The sequence below is a fragment of the Nelusetta ayraudi genome, unplaced genomic scaffold (assembly GCF_046127955.1).
Source record: "Nelusetta ayraudi isolate G7.1 ecotype Tasmania unplaced genomic scaffold, CSIRO-AGI_Nayr_v1 ptg000100l, whole genome shotgun sequence".
Lineage (NCBI taxonomy): Eukaryota > Metazoa > Chordata > Actinopteri > Tetraodontiformes > Monacanthidae > Nelusetta > Nelusetta ayraudi.
This window is the reverse complement of record NW_027466150.1, coordinates 1,388,321-1,406,289: the sequence shown is the minus strand read 5'-3', so window position 1 is coordinate 1,406,289 and position 17,969 is coordinate 1,388,321. Positions and strand designations below refer to the sequence as shown.

The 17,969-nt window shown below is 45.9% G+C and overlaps 1 protein-coding gene across 8 annotated transcripts in view; it reads left to right on the top strand.

Annotated features, from left to right (window-relative positions):
* The window catches only part of cep128 (centrosomal protein 128), a 38,185-nt gene extending 24,624 nt beyond the window's left edge, over positions 1-13,561 (top strand). For 2 of the 8 annotated variants that reach the window (XM_076048337.1, XM_076048335.1), the window contains exons 18-25: positions 222-281; positions 2,152-2,344; positions 5,408-5,457; positions 6,585-6,608; positions 9,659-9,736; positions 9,922-10,035; positions 11,638-11,731; positions 13,049-13,561. In XM_076048337.1, coding sequence (XP_075904452.1) covers positions 222-281; positions 2,152-2,344; positions 5,408-5,457; positions 6,585-6,608; positions 9,659-9,736; positions 9,922-10,035; positions 11,638-11,731; positions 13,049-13,131 — 696 coding nt within the window. In that variant the 3' untranslated portion in view covers positions 13,132-13,561. Of the gene's footprint in view, positions 1-221; positions 282-492; positions 547-2,151; positions 2,345-4,540; positions 4,598-5,407; positions 5,458-6,584; positions 6,609-9,658; positions 9,737-9,921; positions 10,036-11,637; positions 11,732-13,048 lie in introns of those variants that run through there. The other 6 variants (XM_076048341.1, XM_076048342.1, XM_076048338.1 and 3 more) reach the window with 5 other exon arrangements.
* Positions 13,562-17,969: the final 4,408 nt, after the last annotated feature.

The window sequence follows — 17,969 nt, the reverse complement described above, 5'->3', positions numbered from 1 at the left end:
AAATGTCAGGTTCCCCCCCCCCCCCCCCCTCCTTGCAATGTTATGTAACTCTGTGATTGTTCTCATCTATTTTTATGTCCAAGTATGTGCAGCTCACTCTACATTCATCGAATCCCCAACTGCGGAATGTGTCAGCACTTCACAGTGCCCCCCCCCCCCCTTTACATCAACAATGCAATTGCAGCTTTTCTTTTGAATTAATCTCCTCTCTTCTGTTCCAGGCGATCTCCCAGAAACCTGGATTAGCAAAAGACCCACATCGTTGGCTCGCGGAGACAAAGGTACGATGATTACGCCAACCGGCTCCGGCTCCGGCTTTCCAACGCAATTCTGCGAGTGACGAAAAACGAGATTAAGCAACGCGGCAGCCTCACCAGGAACGTCGGGCTCGTTTCAAGGCCCACACTCCAGAGAAGATTAATCAAAGGCACAATGGCTCATCCCCGTTTTGTTTTTCCTGCGTTCCAAACAACATTTTTTTTTACGTCGCAGGAAATATGACTCACTGCCGAGGAAATCTGCTCTGCTCTGGCCGTAATGGAACTTGTGAGGTTGACGGATTTGCTGGGGAATTTTGCTTCGTGTTCATTTGGAGGAAAATTGTCAAATTGCACAGCGCCCTCACCGGTTCACGCCCTCTGCTTTATCTCCCTTCCTCTCAGCCTGCAGCATTGCGCTTATTATGATGAGCTGCTCCGCTGACAATCTGCAGGGTTTTTATTTTATTTTATTTTATTTTATTTCTTCAAATTTATACATTTGAAAAACTGAGAATTTAAACTCTTCTCAGTTTCTGTTCCGCAGACCAATCGGTTCATGTTTGGCATTGGGATAATTGCATTCCGAAGGGCAACGCAATAACAGCGGTGGCGTTGATGAACTGTGCTGAGCCGGAATGTTTGTGTAAAATGTTTGTCACCGTAAAGTATATCTGGTGTCAGAAAGCCTCCAACGCTGCTTGCGGTTACAAGAACGTAAAAAGTCAAGTACCCAAAAAAGGATAATCGGCTTCCGCATTTGTGCTTTTTCTGCTGGTAAAAACTAAAAACGTTGGCTTGTTTATCGCATTTTGTGCCGCAATCTTTTGAATTTGCTCAACCGCTCCTCGATGATCGTGATGATGTTGCTTGTGCCCGTCGCACTCACTTATTTTTCACTTTTTTTTTTGGGGCCGTTTCCACTTCACCAGATTGCACAGAACTAGACGAAATAACGATTCAATTTCCTGTTCAGGGCCCCCCCCCCCCTCTCTTTTAAGCAGCAGGAAAAATTAACATGAAAGAGTTCTGCCTCACGAGGGAAAACCGAATTCCCCAGTGGTTTTCCTCTTACGGCACAGTTTCTTGTGGATTAAGATGATGTCTTTGGCATTAATTAGCGTGCACTCGTCAGAAAGCCAGTTACTGCACAACACAATGTCTTTAGTGAATCATCCTCGTACTGGGTTTTAAAAAAAAAGGAGAAAAAAAAAGAGTCCTTTGAGAAGAAATTTCATCTATTTCCTGCTCACCACTGTGTTGACGGAGGCTCTGCTGGCAGTTTTTAATCCCCGCAACCATCCTGGAGTTTCACACAGGGAAAGAATTCCACCAGTTGTAGGTACAATGGAAGGAAGCCTATGATGGCCATATACTCAACTGTAGTAAAAGCCAAACTAAGTCTATAAATTACCGACTGTGTGACGTCGTCCGAGTGGCCAGAAAACTCAGCAGTCTATTATTTTATAATATTAATAAGAAAATCAGGGAATGCCGGAACCTAGTGATTGTCGCTCATGGCTCACAAAGCCGACACACATGGTGGGATATGCAGTTTGTGTTCAATGTGCACTTGAAAGCATCGCAGTTCGCCACCATCAGGTTCACCTGTTTTTAACCTTTCACTTTAAAGGTCCAGTGTGTAAAATTTTTAAGGAAGCCCGCCTGATAGCACCGTGTCTATTGTGTATTGCACTGCGAATATACACTTTCATTAATGTAGTTATGTGCAGTATGTTGAGCTTTCACCAATACAAAAATCATAATTCAAGCCAAATGTTACACACTGGACCTTTAAGACTTTGGACTTTAAGACCTTTTTAGACCTTGTTGCCTTCACTGCCAGTAATCGAGTCATCTGTTGTTGTCTTCATGTTTGTTTTGGACCGCCCAGACCAAGGTGCGCTGGCTGTGCCAGGAGGTCCAGGAGAACGGTCGGAGGGAGCAGCGCCTCAGGAGGCAGCACCAGCAGACCCGGGATCAGCTCAAGGCGCTCAGGCAGAGCCGCGACTCGGAGCACGCGGCGCTCACGCAGCGGCTGGACCAGCAGGAGAAGCTGCTGCAGTCCCTCAGCGCCGAGAAAAGAGGTACACGAGCACTTTAGAAGAATGGGAAGAGAAAAAAAGAATCAAACACACATACACACCAAACAAAAGAAAGAAACACTCGTGTTTATTTGTTTTTTTGCCACGAAGCATCAGGTGAGAAGGCGGTGCCGCGTGTTATGTATTACGCGTGGGTGGACTCTCTTTACCCCCCACCTCCCATGCTTTTTAACAGTTGCACTAACGCCATCAAAGCGTGCCAGTGAGTCATACCAACACCAAGTATAGCGTGCTCGAGACTAATCAGACAGTGTGTTCTTTATTAAGCGGCCAATTCCAGAGAAACAAAACGTTGGATTCTAAATCCTCTGATGTCCGCTTCTGTGCAATTCACAATGACGTGGAACCTACTTTCTCTCTCTCTCTCTCTCTCTCTCTCTCTCTCTCGCTCGCTCTCTCTAATGCCGCCTGCTTTTAAATGTACATATTCCACTAGACTGTCAGATGTCTTTGCTTTTAATTAATGCAGCCTACTCGGATACGGATATATCTTTTTTTTATTTGAATGCTCCTCATTTATTTTTAATTGCCATGTCATTAAAAGCAGCGGCTAATGCACCGCTGGAGTGTTCCTAATGCATTTCAAGGCTGCCGCCTCTGATGGCCGTCTGTCACCGTGCTGTCTGATTCATTCTCGGGTGGTTCCGATAAAAAGAAAGAAAATCAAAAAAAATGAATCCTGCTCATGAATAATCCCTTTGTTAAAAGCGCAGCCCCATCCCTGTGTTTGTGAACTTTGCTCCTTCCCCAAAATCTAGCCTGATGTCTTCGGTTCTAATTTGCTGTCGGACTCAAACTCCCCCACTAATGAGCTCTAACCACCAGCCGAGGAACAACTTGTATTTATTTTTTTTTTTTGCCTCCCCCGGCCCCCTCATTTGCACGGTACAAACAAAACGGGCCTCGTTTACGAGCCATTAGGAAGCGGACGAGAGGCTTGAAGAAAGACGGAACACCTGCGCGCAGGGGAGCGAGTCCGCGTGTTGAGTCGTTTCTCTCTTTGCCCCCCACCCACCCCACTTTCTGCCGCCGAAGTTGTATCGCATTATTTCTGATAAGCTATCAGATGATCCAGGCACCGCCCCGCACCTTCCTCCCCTTTGCAGAAAGCGACTGACTCGCTCCGTCTTAAGACCCAATCAGCCGGCTGACAGCGGCTGCCTCCCTCCGTCGAGGCACCGCGGGGCAGGGAGCGCAGATACGGTCTCTGTCGTAATTAGACCTGAGAGTAATCCACGTGCCAAAAATAAAACAGATGCCGCGATCTGGATCCATTCGAACCCCCTCCCCCTCCCCGAAGGCGTGCGGAATTAAGATTTGTATCGCGCGCTCGCGCTTTGAACGCCTCGTGCAGAGCGGGCGAGGACGCAGCAGCAGCTCCTGTCACAACGTCGTAAAGATAAACTCTTTAGACGCGTCTGCATCACCGCTGCTCCTTCCACCTTGCAGAATGTAAATCAATTTACACTTTGCCTCGTTCCGCCCCGGTTCTCTTCAATTGTTTCCGCGCTATTTCCCGACTCATGCCGGGTTGCTGTTGTTGTTGTTGTTCGTCGCTCTATACGGTTTATTTTTCTCTTTTTGGACGACTTTGTCTGCCCATCTCAGCAGATTAGCTAATGACAATGCTCAGCGCGGCGCCCTTTCTGTGCCACGCGCAGTAATTGTCATTTAGTGAATTTATTGCCATCAGATTAAGGTTGCGCCCCCTGCTTCCTTCCAGTGGAACAATGGGCTCGCTGGGCATCTGCTCTGAAAAATGCAGACTTTTGGATTGTAATTTATTTATTTATTTTTGTGAGCGTGCGCGTTTGTCTCTGAATGCAATGTCGATAAGTTTAGTGTACATTTTTCTTTATATTTTCGACCAGTATGTTTTGCAGATAAGAAGCTCCCCCCCTAGAAAACATCACCATATGTAAATTATGAAAGAGCTATGCTGAACTGAAACAGTGAAAGTGCGACATTGGAAAGGTCTCTGATAGGTCTGTATGCTAAATAAAAGATAAAATATGAATAAATTTAAACTTTTTCTGCTCGATAGTTGAAGTTGACATATTGCGAATCATTTCCTCTAACAGCACTCTGTGTTTCTGGCTTCCACCTGGCTTCCACTCAACTAACCAGAAGTGAGAAAAGTTCATCCTTCACTTCTTATGTTGCTGTGTTATAATGTAGGCTAAGACACACAGTTCTGGAAACGGACCCTATGTGATGTCACAGAGGGCCTCAGAGGTGAGTGGCCACTTCACCAAACAGGTGCTGGCTCCGCCCACTGAGACGGTCTACGAAAATAAGGCGAAATAAGCCATTTTCTAGAGAACAACTAGAGCAGTCGTAGTAAATCCAGATTGTTGCTACTCCTGCCAGCTATTCCTGTAATTTGGGGCTGACTTGAAAGTGTGCAATTTCACTATGTTCGCAAATAAGAAAAATCAGCACTTCTTTAAAGTGGCAAAATTACAAAACTGTAAATTTTGGTTCCTTGAATTTTTTTTTTTAAATTGAGGTACATGTAAGAGCACAACATAAACGGTCCTATTTTCCACTGGCTACAGTTATGGAATCAACACTCACATTTGTCTCTTCAGTTCTGTAATGCACTTTATTTAATGCACCATAAACCGGGGGGATTTCGGTCAAGGCGGTGATTGCGAGTAGAGGCTCAGCCCAAATCAGCGCTGCTTGCAGCTTCAATCAACTCCTAAACAACAAACAGCAGCAGTTTTGTTAATTATCTTAACAGCGAGGTGTGTTGGCGTGCAGGGGAAAAGAAACACTTGCAATCACTGCGGCTCCCCCTTGTCTTGCTTCATTTCAACTGGTCAAACAGCAACAGGCAAACTAAGAAACAAACAACATTTAATGTTAAACGACGTCGATCAGTTAGAAGTGAAATAAGACAAAGACACAATGAACGTGAATTTCATTCATGCCTGATTCGTCAGGCAAGTTCTCTTGCAATCGATAAACTGCTGGTTAGAAACCGGCATGAATTCACGGAGTTGAATCTCACCCACCGTCTCCTGTTGCCGTTTCTTTCAGAGCTGCTGGACCGGAGTCGCAGGAAGGAGGAGGAGATGAGGAGCCTTCAGGTTGGCGTCTTCCTCGTCGCCGTTGCCGCGTGTTTTGCCGGCGCAAATGATAAATAGTAGATTTCTCGCGTCCCTGCTGCCAGATGGAGACAGCTGGCGCGACTTAATGTTTACTCACACTGCCTCTCAGATTCCTCCTCTGCGTTGCGTATCTGCAGGGTTTATTTATTTATTCATATATATATATATACATATATATTTGTGTATTTTCATAATTTCCCCCTCCCTGCGTAAACTGCTGCGTTCCGAGCCGCAAAGAACAAAGACGCGAAGGCCACCAGCTCGCCTTCCATCTCTTTGTCTCTCTCTGCCTCTTCCCACCCGTACACCTGCGAGCGTACAACGTATTTGCGCTGGACGATGGTCCCCCCCCCCACCCACCTGCGCCTGTAACCACCTGCCAGCGCTCGCGTGCAATTAATCAGGCCCCTCAGTCCCATCCGAGCTTTTAATTATGAAGGATGAAGGTGCTGGGGGAGGGGGAGGAGGGTGCGGGGGGGGTAGAGACAGTCAGATTAGGGGATGGCGAGAAGACGTTGGCGGGAACCAAATCGTCATTACGTGGGGGAGGCGGGGGAGGGGTGGACAGGGAGCAGGTGTGGGTTTGAGTGGCAGATAAGAGGCGCAGCATCACTTATGCATTGTTAGAGAGGGGACATCAGTCAGTCGGTGGATGACTGCCGAAGTGTTGTGTGTGTGTGTGTGCGTGTTTCCGCTCCCTCCGAACCCACCTGCGTTTCTCTCCTCCTTTGTCACCTGTTTTGTTGGGACTCTTCATTCCTCTCCTCTGTGGCAGTTCTCTCTCTCTCTCTCTCTCTCTCTCTCTCTCTCTCTCTCCCGCTCCCGCTCGTCCGGCTTTTCTCCCGCTCCGCTCGTCTGCGTTTCCGAAGCTCAGGAACGGACGACAGGTTGTGTTTGTCAAACTTGTGTTACAGCGCTGTGCCTCCATCTTTCTTTCCTGTAATCCTGAGGCTATTGTATTTTTTTTTTTCTATGTCACAGCAGCTGCAGAGATTTTTATTGATTCAAAGCGCAAAGACGTCTCTATGAATGCTGTGTGTGCGTTTGTGTGTGTGAGAGGAGAATTATAACGTTTTGCTGTTTTGTTTTTTTTTGTTCCCTTCCAGGATCATGTGTTTGATCTGGAGACGGTAGGTTTTTTTTTTATATTCCTTCACTTGAAACAGTTGATAGAAGTCAGTGGGGGGAAAAAAAGAAATAAAATAAATTGCGTATGTTCATGATTGATTGCTTGACAAAGGAAAACAGGCCAGATGGAACTTATCTCACACTTCCATCAGGGGGTAAAGAGCCTTCAATGAAGGCGACCAATCAGAACTGGCACTGGCCGAAAAAGTCGCTAAATCTGGAGGCTTTCTATCAGTACAAAGACCAACAATGGCGGCGCCTGCTGTCAAGCTATTACTTCTTTCCTTCCCCACTCCTGCCAAAGCCAGTCCTGAGTGAAGTGAGTTTGCACACCCAAATCTGCATACCTCATCTACCTTCTTCTTTGTTGGTTTATTTGAAGACGCGAGCAGTCACCACAGATTGTAACCGCAGACTCTGCCCGGTCTCTTTGCCCCCCCCCCCCCCCCAGACCGACAGAAGGTCGGCAACGATCGCCGACGTCAAGGCCGAGAGGCGTGTTGGCGGTGATAAGTCTCGCTGATGGGGTGAAGACCCCTGAGCTGCGCCCATCGACCTCCATCAGCCTTCACATCCGCACGCCGGCCGCCGACCCCTCTTAATCAGCCGCCTCGTTTCGGCCTGAAATTATTAAGCTCCGCGTAATGGTTTTATTGACCTGCGTGCCTTTTTTTTTTATTTTAATTTTTTGCTTGTTTTCACTCGTCTCTAAAGGGGAAAAACATGGATGAAGCTGAAGTCCAATGCAAAGAGGCCCAGCTGGCACAATGACATAGTTTGTTTGTTTTTGCCAGTTTTGACAATTTGGTTTGACATTTTATTTAGCAATTAGGGTTTGGAGAGAGAATTCAAAACGACAGTTGCACACTTTAAAAAAAAAAAGAAAAAGAAAAAAAAAAAAAGGCTTTTAGCCAGTAGAACAATTTAGAGTTTGATGTCGAAAGCCTCTGAAATTAGTTTTGCGCAAAAAACGCTTCCGTCTGACAGCGTGTCTCTTATTGTGGAGGCTCAAAGCACATTGTTATTGTATAGAAGATGTTAATTTAGATATACATTTTTTTATAAATACCTTGTTAAGGCCCGCAAAAAGCAATTAGGAGCAGGAACCCGGTCAGCCGTGCAGCTCGCCGCCGTTCTTTTCATGTCGGGGGAACCTTCTGCAACGGATTGTCTCAGACATATTAGAGTATTAACGCAATGATAACGAGTGAGAGAGAATCTTCACGATAAGACGACCCCTCGTCACCCCACCTCCTCCGCTTTGCTTTTACAGACCCGGAAGTTCTTTGCAATTAGCTTGCAACGCTCTTGTCTATTTTAATTCCTCTCGCGGCGGCCCGAAAGCCTTAAAGCCGAGACCACCGGAGCAGCTGACACACGTCTGACCACACCGCCGCCTCCGTAATCCACTGCGTCCCGCTGCTGATCCATATCCTCCCATCGATCTGCGCTCCTTCCAGGTCAATAAACTGTCACTTCTCGCGACGCCTCCAAGGCTGAACGGCCGCGTGACTGTCAAGCGCCGCGCTAAAGGGCAACAGCTGAGCTTTTTCGCAAAGGAACGAGTTTGTCTTTGCAAACAGTGTAGAAATTTGCTCGTCCAAAAGAATCTGGCCCTAAAATATTGCTTGTATCCTTGAAATATATTGATTTTTTTCAGTGCCCCCTAGCAGCACTGGCACGGAGGCACCGGTTTACTCTCAATTATCTGAAGCGCACACACCGGCACGTAATTCCATCTAGAAATGCTAACAAAGCAAGGCACTTTCAATAATGTAAGAAATTTGTTTTAAGGAGGTCTAGCATTCGTCTGGCCTCGAAACCTGCGCGGATGTGCAATTTTAAAAACCAAACTGAAGGCCGCGAGTAAGCAGGACGACTGAGCAGCCTTTAGTTTTCAGCCGCGCTGGGTAGTCGGTAGAAGAGAGGAGGAAGAAAGACACGGCAGAGGAGAGGAGCGGAGAGGCCGAGTCTCCTGGGGGACGATGATGTGGAATCTGAGCGTCTGACAGCCGAGAGAGGGCGAACACGCTCCCAGGGCAGCCAGTGGTCCGAGAGAGGCAGAGGGAGGCGAGCGTGAAAAGAGAGGGCGCGAGAGTGGCGAGAATGGAGAGGAAGGAAGCGGCGCCGCTCGGCCAGGTGTCGGTGCAGAGGAATAAAAAGCAGCGGCGGCGCTGGGCTGAGGAACGCGGCTGGTGTAAAAAAAAAAAAAAACACGGATCGCACCTGTGATGGTGCTGTGCTGAGCAGCCGAGGAAGGCCAGTGAAGAATGGGAGAGCCGAGGGAGGGAGCTCTGTTTTTATTACAAGAGCTCAATTAAAAGAAAGGAGCTTCACACTGCTCAGACTGTTCACACCTCACGTTGAAATAGAAGCAGACTGCGAACACAGCAACGGGTGTCAACTCTGGCTAATTCATTGTAGTGCCGCGATCGTGCTCGCCGCCTCAGCAGTGTCTTATTAGGGAGGAGGAAAAAGGTTTTTCAGTGAGAAGGAACGTTGACCGGCAGTCAAGTTGCTCCCGTTTCAAAGAGCCAGCAGAGAGCCTTTTCAATCTGTTGAGTCACCGTGGATTCCAAAACCGGTCCGCTTCCTTTTTTACGGGTAGAAAGGCAGAAGGTTGGCGGGTAGTGATGGGAGATAACATTTTTCAAATTCAATACGGTAATCAATATTTTTGGGATCAATATTGCAATATCGATATCAATCCACGTTTTCGTTTGTATATATATATTTTTTTTCAATAAATTCAAAGTCAAAAATCCTGAGACACACGTTAAAGAAAATGTTCAAAGTGCCATGAAATTTAAATATAAATCATAAATGTAAAGTTTGTAAAGTTTACAAATCTCATGTGCTGTTGGGTGCAAAGGGAAATTGCATAATTCTTGGATTTGATTGGCTCTTTGAAATGAATAGGACCAAGCTAAAACTAAACAAGGCTTAAAGGTTTTTATTTTAGCACAAGAGAGAATGTCCCCCCCCCCCACACACACACACACACACACCCTGGTTACAGTGTCTCAGGCTAAACCATGTGTTTGGTTTTCAGAACACAAAAGCAGCCTTGGACCACTTGGAGGCAATTCCGGAAAAGCAAGGTCTGATGGAGAACTTCAGAGATTTGGAGGTGCGTTCAACTTTCTGTCCTCAATCGTTTGTTGTTGTTTTTTTTGTTGCTCCTCGCGGCCCAGTTTAGACCCTTGGTGCTGACGCTCGCCTTTTTCTTTCTTTGTGTGTGTGTGTGTGTGTGTGTGTGTGTGTGTGTGTGTGTGTGTGTGTGTGTGTGTGTGTGTGTGTGTGTTTGGCCTTCAGCAATCGCAGCGGGAGAGGGAGCGAGTGGAGGAGCGCTACATCAAACACCGAGAGATTATCTGGGACCTGCAGTGGCAGCTGGACGAGTCCAAGCGCAAAGTGCAAGAGTACAGAGTACGACACCTTCACCTTTATAGACTCTTTTAAAAAAAAAAAAAAAAGTGCGGCCGCCACCGCCGCCGCTGGCCAGTCTCCCACGGCAACGCGGCCCACACCTTTTGCTATTTGCGTCGGTAATTGCTCCGCTTGTTCAAACACACGGCGGCTCGGATTGGCCGAGAGCCTTTCCTTTCCTACGGGCCCCCGGCTCGCCCACGCCGGCCGCAACTTATTTGCAACCGGTGTGAATACATGAATAATTTCACCAGCCATTACAGTAATGTGGATTGACAAGGGCGGGTGAGAAGGAAAGGGAAAAAAAAAAATAGAAAAACCCCAAGCAGCGGCGGCAACGTGCACTCAGACAAAACCCAATTTTTTTTTTTAGCCAGTCGCCGTTGATTAAGTCAGCCGTCACGCAGGCTGCCGACCCGTCGGGGGAGCCACCAGGACCACGTCGCCGTTGACGGCTGATTGCCATCAGCGTTTTGCCAGCCGCCCCTAAACAGCCGCACTGTCACTTTTAAAACGCTTTAATCTGCCGCGCGTTGCCAAACGGCCCCGGCGGTTGACTGGATAAGTGGCAATTACATCGCTATAATAGTCGCTGCCCACTTGCGGATCGTTAAAGGCATAAAAAATGGAAAAAGTAAAGAAGAGGCAGCAGAAGAAGGTGACCGGGCGGCTCGTCTTTGCAACGGCCTGCGGATGCAAAAGTCAACAAACAAGTTGAGGTGTGATATTGGCTTTTTGCCATGGAAAACCGGAGCTTTTTAAACTCGCCGTTTTAAACACCGATGATCGATCTGCTCCCTTCGGGGGGGATGATTTGTGAGAGAAAACTGCTGAGGTGGAGCCGAAACCTGCTCTTTACGGGCAAGTGAAGATTTCAGCAGGGGCTTTTAGCGCACAGTAAAACCTGTAGAGAGGCAGAAAAGCGGAGCGACTGCGACTCCCTACAGCAAGGGGGCGCCAACACGGTGCCCGCAGCTACCAGGTTGCCCCAAAGGCCCACATGAGCTGAATCTAAAATTAAATTTTATCCATTGTTGATAATTATTAAAAGCTCATTAACACGATCCGTATCATTAATAATAATAATATACACTACCAGTCAATTAAATACCTAAATACTTGTTTGAGGTATTTCACACTTTTTTGTTTGTTTAATACATATTCCAGATGTGTTCATTCATAGTTTGGATGCCTTGAGTGACAAACCTACAATCTGCACGGTGTTTTTTCACCTCAGCAGCGTGATGAGAGTCACAGTAGCCTGCTAGCACGTGCTAATTAGCAGTTAAGCCTGGCGGGAAAGTTATTTTTGTTATCTGTCGAAGGATGAAAATGAGGGGATTTTTGGCATGTGAACCATGTTATCTTTTTTGGGCGGCGGGGGTGGGGGGGGGTGTCAATAATCGTGAATGTTCTAATGATTAGACTTTAAAAAAAAAAAAATGTGTGTATTTTGTGTGGCCTGCAGTACAAACCGCTTAGCTTATCGGCTTTGGTGAGTGCGCGCCGGCGCCACCCTGTGCCCTCAAGATCTAAAAACTATTTCCAAGTTTGCTCGTTAAAAGTCATCCTCTCCGTCGCCGCGTGGCTCTGTCCCTGCAGGACGAGAAGCTGGACGCCACATCCAGGAGCCGGAGACTGGCCGCGCTCTCCTCCTCCATCAAAGGCCGCGGCTCGCCCACGTCTGACGCGTCCTGTGAGTCTGAGTCTGTCAGTGTGTAAGGCTGCTGCTGCTGCTGCTGCTGCTGCAAAAAAAAAAAAAAAAAAAAAAAAAAAAAAAACCCCGAGCTCAGACGGATAGATCCCCGATCCATCAGCTGACACGCGCTCTGTTTTGCTTTTCTGCAGTGCAGCGTAGTTCTTTATGAATGTTTTATAGCGCAGTGCAGCAAGTTAGGAGGGTGGGGGGGGGGGATATTACAAATGTTGGATCCAAAACATGATGATGATGGTGGTGGTGAATAACTAAAGAATGCTGCTACTACGATCTGGTAGAGAGGGACGTTTTTCATCTTTATGTCAGCAGATGGTTGCCCCTCCCCCTCCCCCGCCCCCTTCCCCTCCCCCGCCCCCGCTCGCTACTTCCAAGACCGACTGTAAATACTGGTTTTTACAGTGCTGCGTCAACACCGGGTGTAATGCACCGGTGAAGTGCATTACAATGCTTATTACATTACAGCACTTTTCTTTTTTTTCTTTTTTTTTATGGCAGCTGAAGCATCGTCTCATTTAGTATGTCTGCAGTGAACTACAGCCGACTCCTTCCGTCAGCTCGGTGTGCGTCTGTCTCGCCGACGGTGGCTCACTTGTCGTAAGCCGCTTACAGACACTTGGCAAAAGTGCTGGAGGAGCGTGCTACTTACCGGCCCCACGTCTGTTTTACTTCCACGGCGGCCAAGTCACGTCTCCGGCCGCTCAACGCCGGACTTAAAGGTCCGGTGCATAAAGTTTGGCTTGATTTGTGGTTTTTGTGTCGGTAAAAGCTGAACATACTAAAAGTGTGGACTCGCACTACAACAAAAGGCATTTGTTTTTCCAACCCTTGGAACACTTCTCATATATATATATGAGAATATACTGTACATAGAGCAAGGTCCTTGCTCCCAGTCATCCTGCATGACCATTTATTCAGAAAGTACCTAGAATACGAAAACACAATCGCTGCGTTTCCATTAGAACCCTTCGAATTGGGCAAATCCTAAATATCGCAATATAAAACTGATAATGGAAACACCTATCACCCCCAAACTATGGCCAAAAGGTATTTATACGCACTCATGAGGTGGTTTATCAGACGTATCGATATTGAAGTATATCGCGTGTGAGTCACGTGACCTATTGCGGCTTCTGCGCTTCGCACCATTCAATGGAAATGCAAATGGGATTTTAGAAATACCGCTTTTATTTTGCGAAAAAATTGTCGGAATTAAAAAAAAAAATTGACACGCTGAACCTTTAAGCTTGAGTTTGCTTCAACAATGTTCTCTTCCCATCCTCTCTTCCTCTGCCGCAGCTCCCCGGAAGCACCTCACCACCTCGGACCTCGGCGACTCCACGGTCACCAAACCCCTCCCAGATTGTCTTAGCCACAAGTGATCAAAAGTAAAAGTCACACAAAGCCAAACCATCTGCCAGGTTACTCGCACAGAACGGAGAGCATGCTGGGAGGCCTTCCCACGATTCCCTGGTGCCGCCCGATACAACAGGGGAAGAACGGTGATGGATCTTCGAAAGAAGGGGAAGCAAGTCTTGATATTTAAACGCTATTTATGAGAACTTTGATGTATTTGGTGTTTTTTAAACCAAATATTTTTTTTTACAGATGCATTTTTGGTATTTTGTTTTTTTTCCAAATATCCCTTTGGCACCAGAGCTGTTTAGAATCATTAGGTGCCGTTCAGTGACTTGGAGAAACAAAGTCACAATGTTGTGACAGCGCCCCCGCCTGGCCTTGTACAGAACCCTTAAGTTTGGTTGCCATTTCCATTTTGACATTTATTAAAATAAATAGCCGAATGAAACAAAACAGGACCCCTGTTGTGAATCCAGAGCAAATGTGAGGAGGGTGTTCAGAACACTCTTCTTTTTATATATGAACACACAAAGAACCACAAGGAAGAAGGAAAAATATTTAAAGTTGCTGCAGGAGAGCGTCGGTTCAAAGATTTTTTTCTTAAACCAGTGCACAGTTTTGCGTTTCTTAAGGCAAACTACTGACTTGTCAATTTCTGTGTATTTTCCCCGTTATTAAAATATGAAAAGCTGCCTCACTAAAGACTCGAGTGGCAGCTTTTGAGGGAGAGGATTTGCTTTGTTTCTGCTGGTGCACAGGAAAACTACTTCCGTACAGCCGCGTTTCAATGTCTTGCTTACGATGTAAAAACAAACAGCGAAAAGCATTGAAATGCAAAGGAATGTCACTACTTAAAAGCTATACATTCTATACCTCTTCGGCTCTTTGTTCACAATCCTGGGGAGACGTCTCTTCGTTTGAAAACTTCAAAAAAAGCTTGCCGACATTTTCAGTTCTTGTTGAGCTAAAGCCCAGGAGTGGGAGTCCCTCAAATTCACACTGCACTGAGAACTACACTTCCCAGAGTGCACCAGCAGCAGCAAACCAACCGCATTTCCTGATCTGCCACTCATTTAAAGCACCTGAGGAGCAGTAGGGTTCCTCAGTCAGTTTAAAACGGCCTTCGAAAAAATTCAAGGGAAACAAGTTCACTCAAAGGTTCTTTCCAAAGACGCCAATCAATGGTCGGGGAAACACTTTGTTTACCCTCAAGGTGTTTTGAAATGCTGTGATTCACATTTATGTTTGACTGATTATATTATTGCCGAAGCAGAGAAATTAAAAATTTAATTTCATGCAAGTCATGTAATCATTTAATCACGTTTGTGCAATTCAGTCATTCAATCGCATTTGAATTGTCAATTGACTTATCAACCCGGTGAAGCCAACCATTCAACAATCAAAAGTTGGAAGGCAATAACGTTGATGAAGTCGGGAAATCGGAGTTGTCCTCGCGTCCTTTGGGTTTGAACTAGGGAAGGACTCGACAGTTCTACTGAAATACAACGAAGAGTGCCGCCTTTTGTACACTGACAAAGAAAAAATCTCTTGCGACGCAGAAAAACGTGCAGCGGGTCAGTCTGCTTTTGGTTCTTCTCCAGCAGAACCGAGACGACGACGACGTAGCATTGGGGCCGTCAACCGTCTCTCCGCTTCTGCTGCACAGCAGGCCCAACGCTTCGCTTCACTCTCTAACGAAGGGGACTTCCACTGGAACGAGACGTTCAGACGAGGCTTGACTCAGACTGCACGTTTACTTACCAAGTAAAACGTAGACAGTCATTTGGATCGATAAACATGTTGTACAAACAGTGGATAAAACCATGAATAAATCTACATACAAAGCACGGGCGTCTCTCTTCGCATGGCGATGTGGACAGCGCGGTCCATCGGCGGAGGAACTGCATAATGTTCACGAGGCACCATCACAATTGTGCTAAACAATTTAAACAGAAATCCATCACAGTGACAGGCAGACCGGCTGCAAGCCGGCGCCTTTTGCACCGCAGGCGTCCTCCAGTTCCACGCAGAGAATCGACCATCGATTCGTTTGTCCCACAGAAAAATGGACAGAAAGTGGTTGGGTTCCAACCTTTCCACTCCAACCTCAGAGTAAAGACCCTGATGGTTGTTTCAAGCATTTTGGAATGAGGTGAGTTACAGGAACATTGCAGTGGGGAACTAACCCCAGGAACCGTGATCACAGTTTTCACTGGAAGGGGGACACTGATGGAACTGAAGTGACGTAAACTGGCTGAGGCTCCCACGCGGCAACTTGAGCGTTGCTCTCTTGAAAAGAGAGTGGCCTTGGTTGAAGCTCTTCGTTTGTTATCTGTCAGGGGTTTCATAACTGAAGGTGAATATGCTCAAAATATATCAATAAATGACAAAGACTCGCACAATTTCAGCGGAACGTTTCCTTCACCTCAAGAGCAGAGTGGGAAACAAAATGATGCTTCCAATGACCGGCGAATCTTCAAAACTCGCTCGCCGTCAACCAGTGACGAAACATCATCACGCTTCCTGTTGTGCCGTATGTTGGTTTCCTAACTTTAAATTAGAGTTTCAAAATCATCTTCACAATTCATTTATTTGTAACGGGACAAAGGCACCCCTGCCACTGGACAAGCGCCTCCTGTTGGCCTGGTACAGAACTATTAGACTTTGGATAACTGGCAGACGCATGCCTGTTCAGTGTCTTGCATGGGCACTTTCAGCACCCCTTTCTCAATTTCACCGACATTTTTTCAGTTATTTCAATTTACTCTTTCTTGATGTATGGAAATCTAGAGTTTAAACTACAGTGTTTTACAAATTTGGAATTGACGGTCCTTTACTCTTGCTATTTGACAGTCTTTTAATGTATTTCTTTAATGACTTTTTCAACAGTGCAAATATAAAAGGGCCTTTAGTAAATGCAGGGCCCCCTCCGTGTTGAATTGGCCTCTTGCAGCCAATCAAACAGCGATTTGCTGCCTACTGCTGCTCTAATGCCGGTGTAAGCCCCTGCAACAACCACAAAAGCTGATTCCCATTAGAACAAACCCATTTAGCTTGCGTTACAAACCCATTCAATCAGGCCGCCGCACTCTGCTTATTTCCTTTTTTAAAGCCTGCAGGCTGAGGGTGCATCAAGCCGCTGTTGTTCGATAAATGAATGGGTTATTGCGGCTGAGTCTCGGTATCAACCTCTCTTTGTCCTGGGCAAAAACAAAAACTAAGTAGTTTTCTCTTTATGCAAATCAATTTGCTTCAACGGTCTGTTTTGAAAAATGAGACAAAGTGCTGAACGGTGGTGAACAGTCGGGGCCCTATTTGCATGTCTGATATTGCCTCCTGAGCATGGTAGAATCTATGGCGACAAATAAAGAACTCTGGGCCCATGACTTGTTCTTCAACGGAAAACCTCAACGACTACTCAAGGTCAAGGTTAGCGGTGAATAGGAGTTCTGCGACTGGGCCTCAAAGATTTTTGAACATCTCATGTTTTTCCTTTAGACCCCCCCGAAGAAAATCATACTTCAACGATGGGGAGGTTGATTTTATTTAACAGCATACTTTGTCATTCAGTCTGCACCCAACAATTCAGTCCACTTTACTTGGTGAGAGGACTGGACTGTATTTCTTAGACATTTTGGTGATTTTGAAGTTTTTGTACAGAGGGTTTGCAGAAAGAAAGAAAAAAACAAAACAGCACCCAGAGAGTTTTGATCTTTGAAAAAGCAACGCTGTACTCAAGATTTTGTCCTTTCAATCTTGAACTGAAAGGACAGAAACATACGAATCACCTTGAGGGAAACACACACACGCACAAATTGTCCTTCATTGAAGAGAGTAGACACTTGGCTTTGAGTATTTGTACAGAAGCTGGCCCACTTTCATTGTCAGGTGCACAATGAAGCTGTTGAAAGGCCGAAGCAACTTGCAGTCGGCTCTGCCAAAACCTTATCCGACTGAAGAGGAGGACGGCCGGGCACCGGCTGTAAAGACAGCACGAACTTGAACGAGTTAAAGGATTCACTGGAACCACTGGAGCGTTGAGATTTTGAGCAGCTGTGGTTTTCTTTTGCAATCATCATATATAGTCATGAATTATACAATTTTTATACTGGCAAACGTCCATCAGCAGAACTGTTGTGCGTGATCACGGATCTTTTCTTCTTCTTTTCAGAGCCTTGTCACAACGTACATGTACACAAAGCCAAAACTAAAACTGTGTTGACACTAACATATACTCCCCCCAAAAAAAGTTGAAAAATGATGAAGGTTAGAACTTTGCAGTGATTGCCTGCTCATTCCAAACTCTCTACTTTTTTTTTTTTTTTTCTTCGTTTCTGACTATAAACTAGATTTGTTCTCATTAGTGGCAAAACCTCAGCCAAGGTCCATCAGCCTAAAATCATTATTTCCTCAATAATGTATGATGTTTATTTATGTATTGGTTAATGCAGCATATTTACAGGAAAAATCTGCCTGAGATAATGTGACGGCGCGTTTGCAGATATCGAACACTTCTGCGCATGGCATCATTAGTGGATGTTTTCATAGACGCCAGCTAATTTTGATACAGCCTGTGACTTAGCAAAAAAAAAAAAAGCAAATAAAGTTTCAGTCTCAGAGCAATGTTTGCCAGGTCACTTGTGAGACTGATAAATTAGAATCAGTGTCAACTGAACAACAATCTACAATTTGAAGCCTGATACTCACACATACGTATAGAAAAGAGAAGTATTCTAGTTCTCCTTTTAGATAATGCAGCAATCCAATCAGAAGCGGCATAGCATCGCGACAATAAATAGCAGCTTGCTGGTGAGTCACAAGGCCGTGATTTTCACCAGACACAAATTGTTGCCAGAACCCA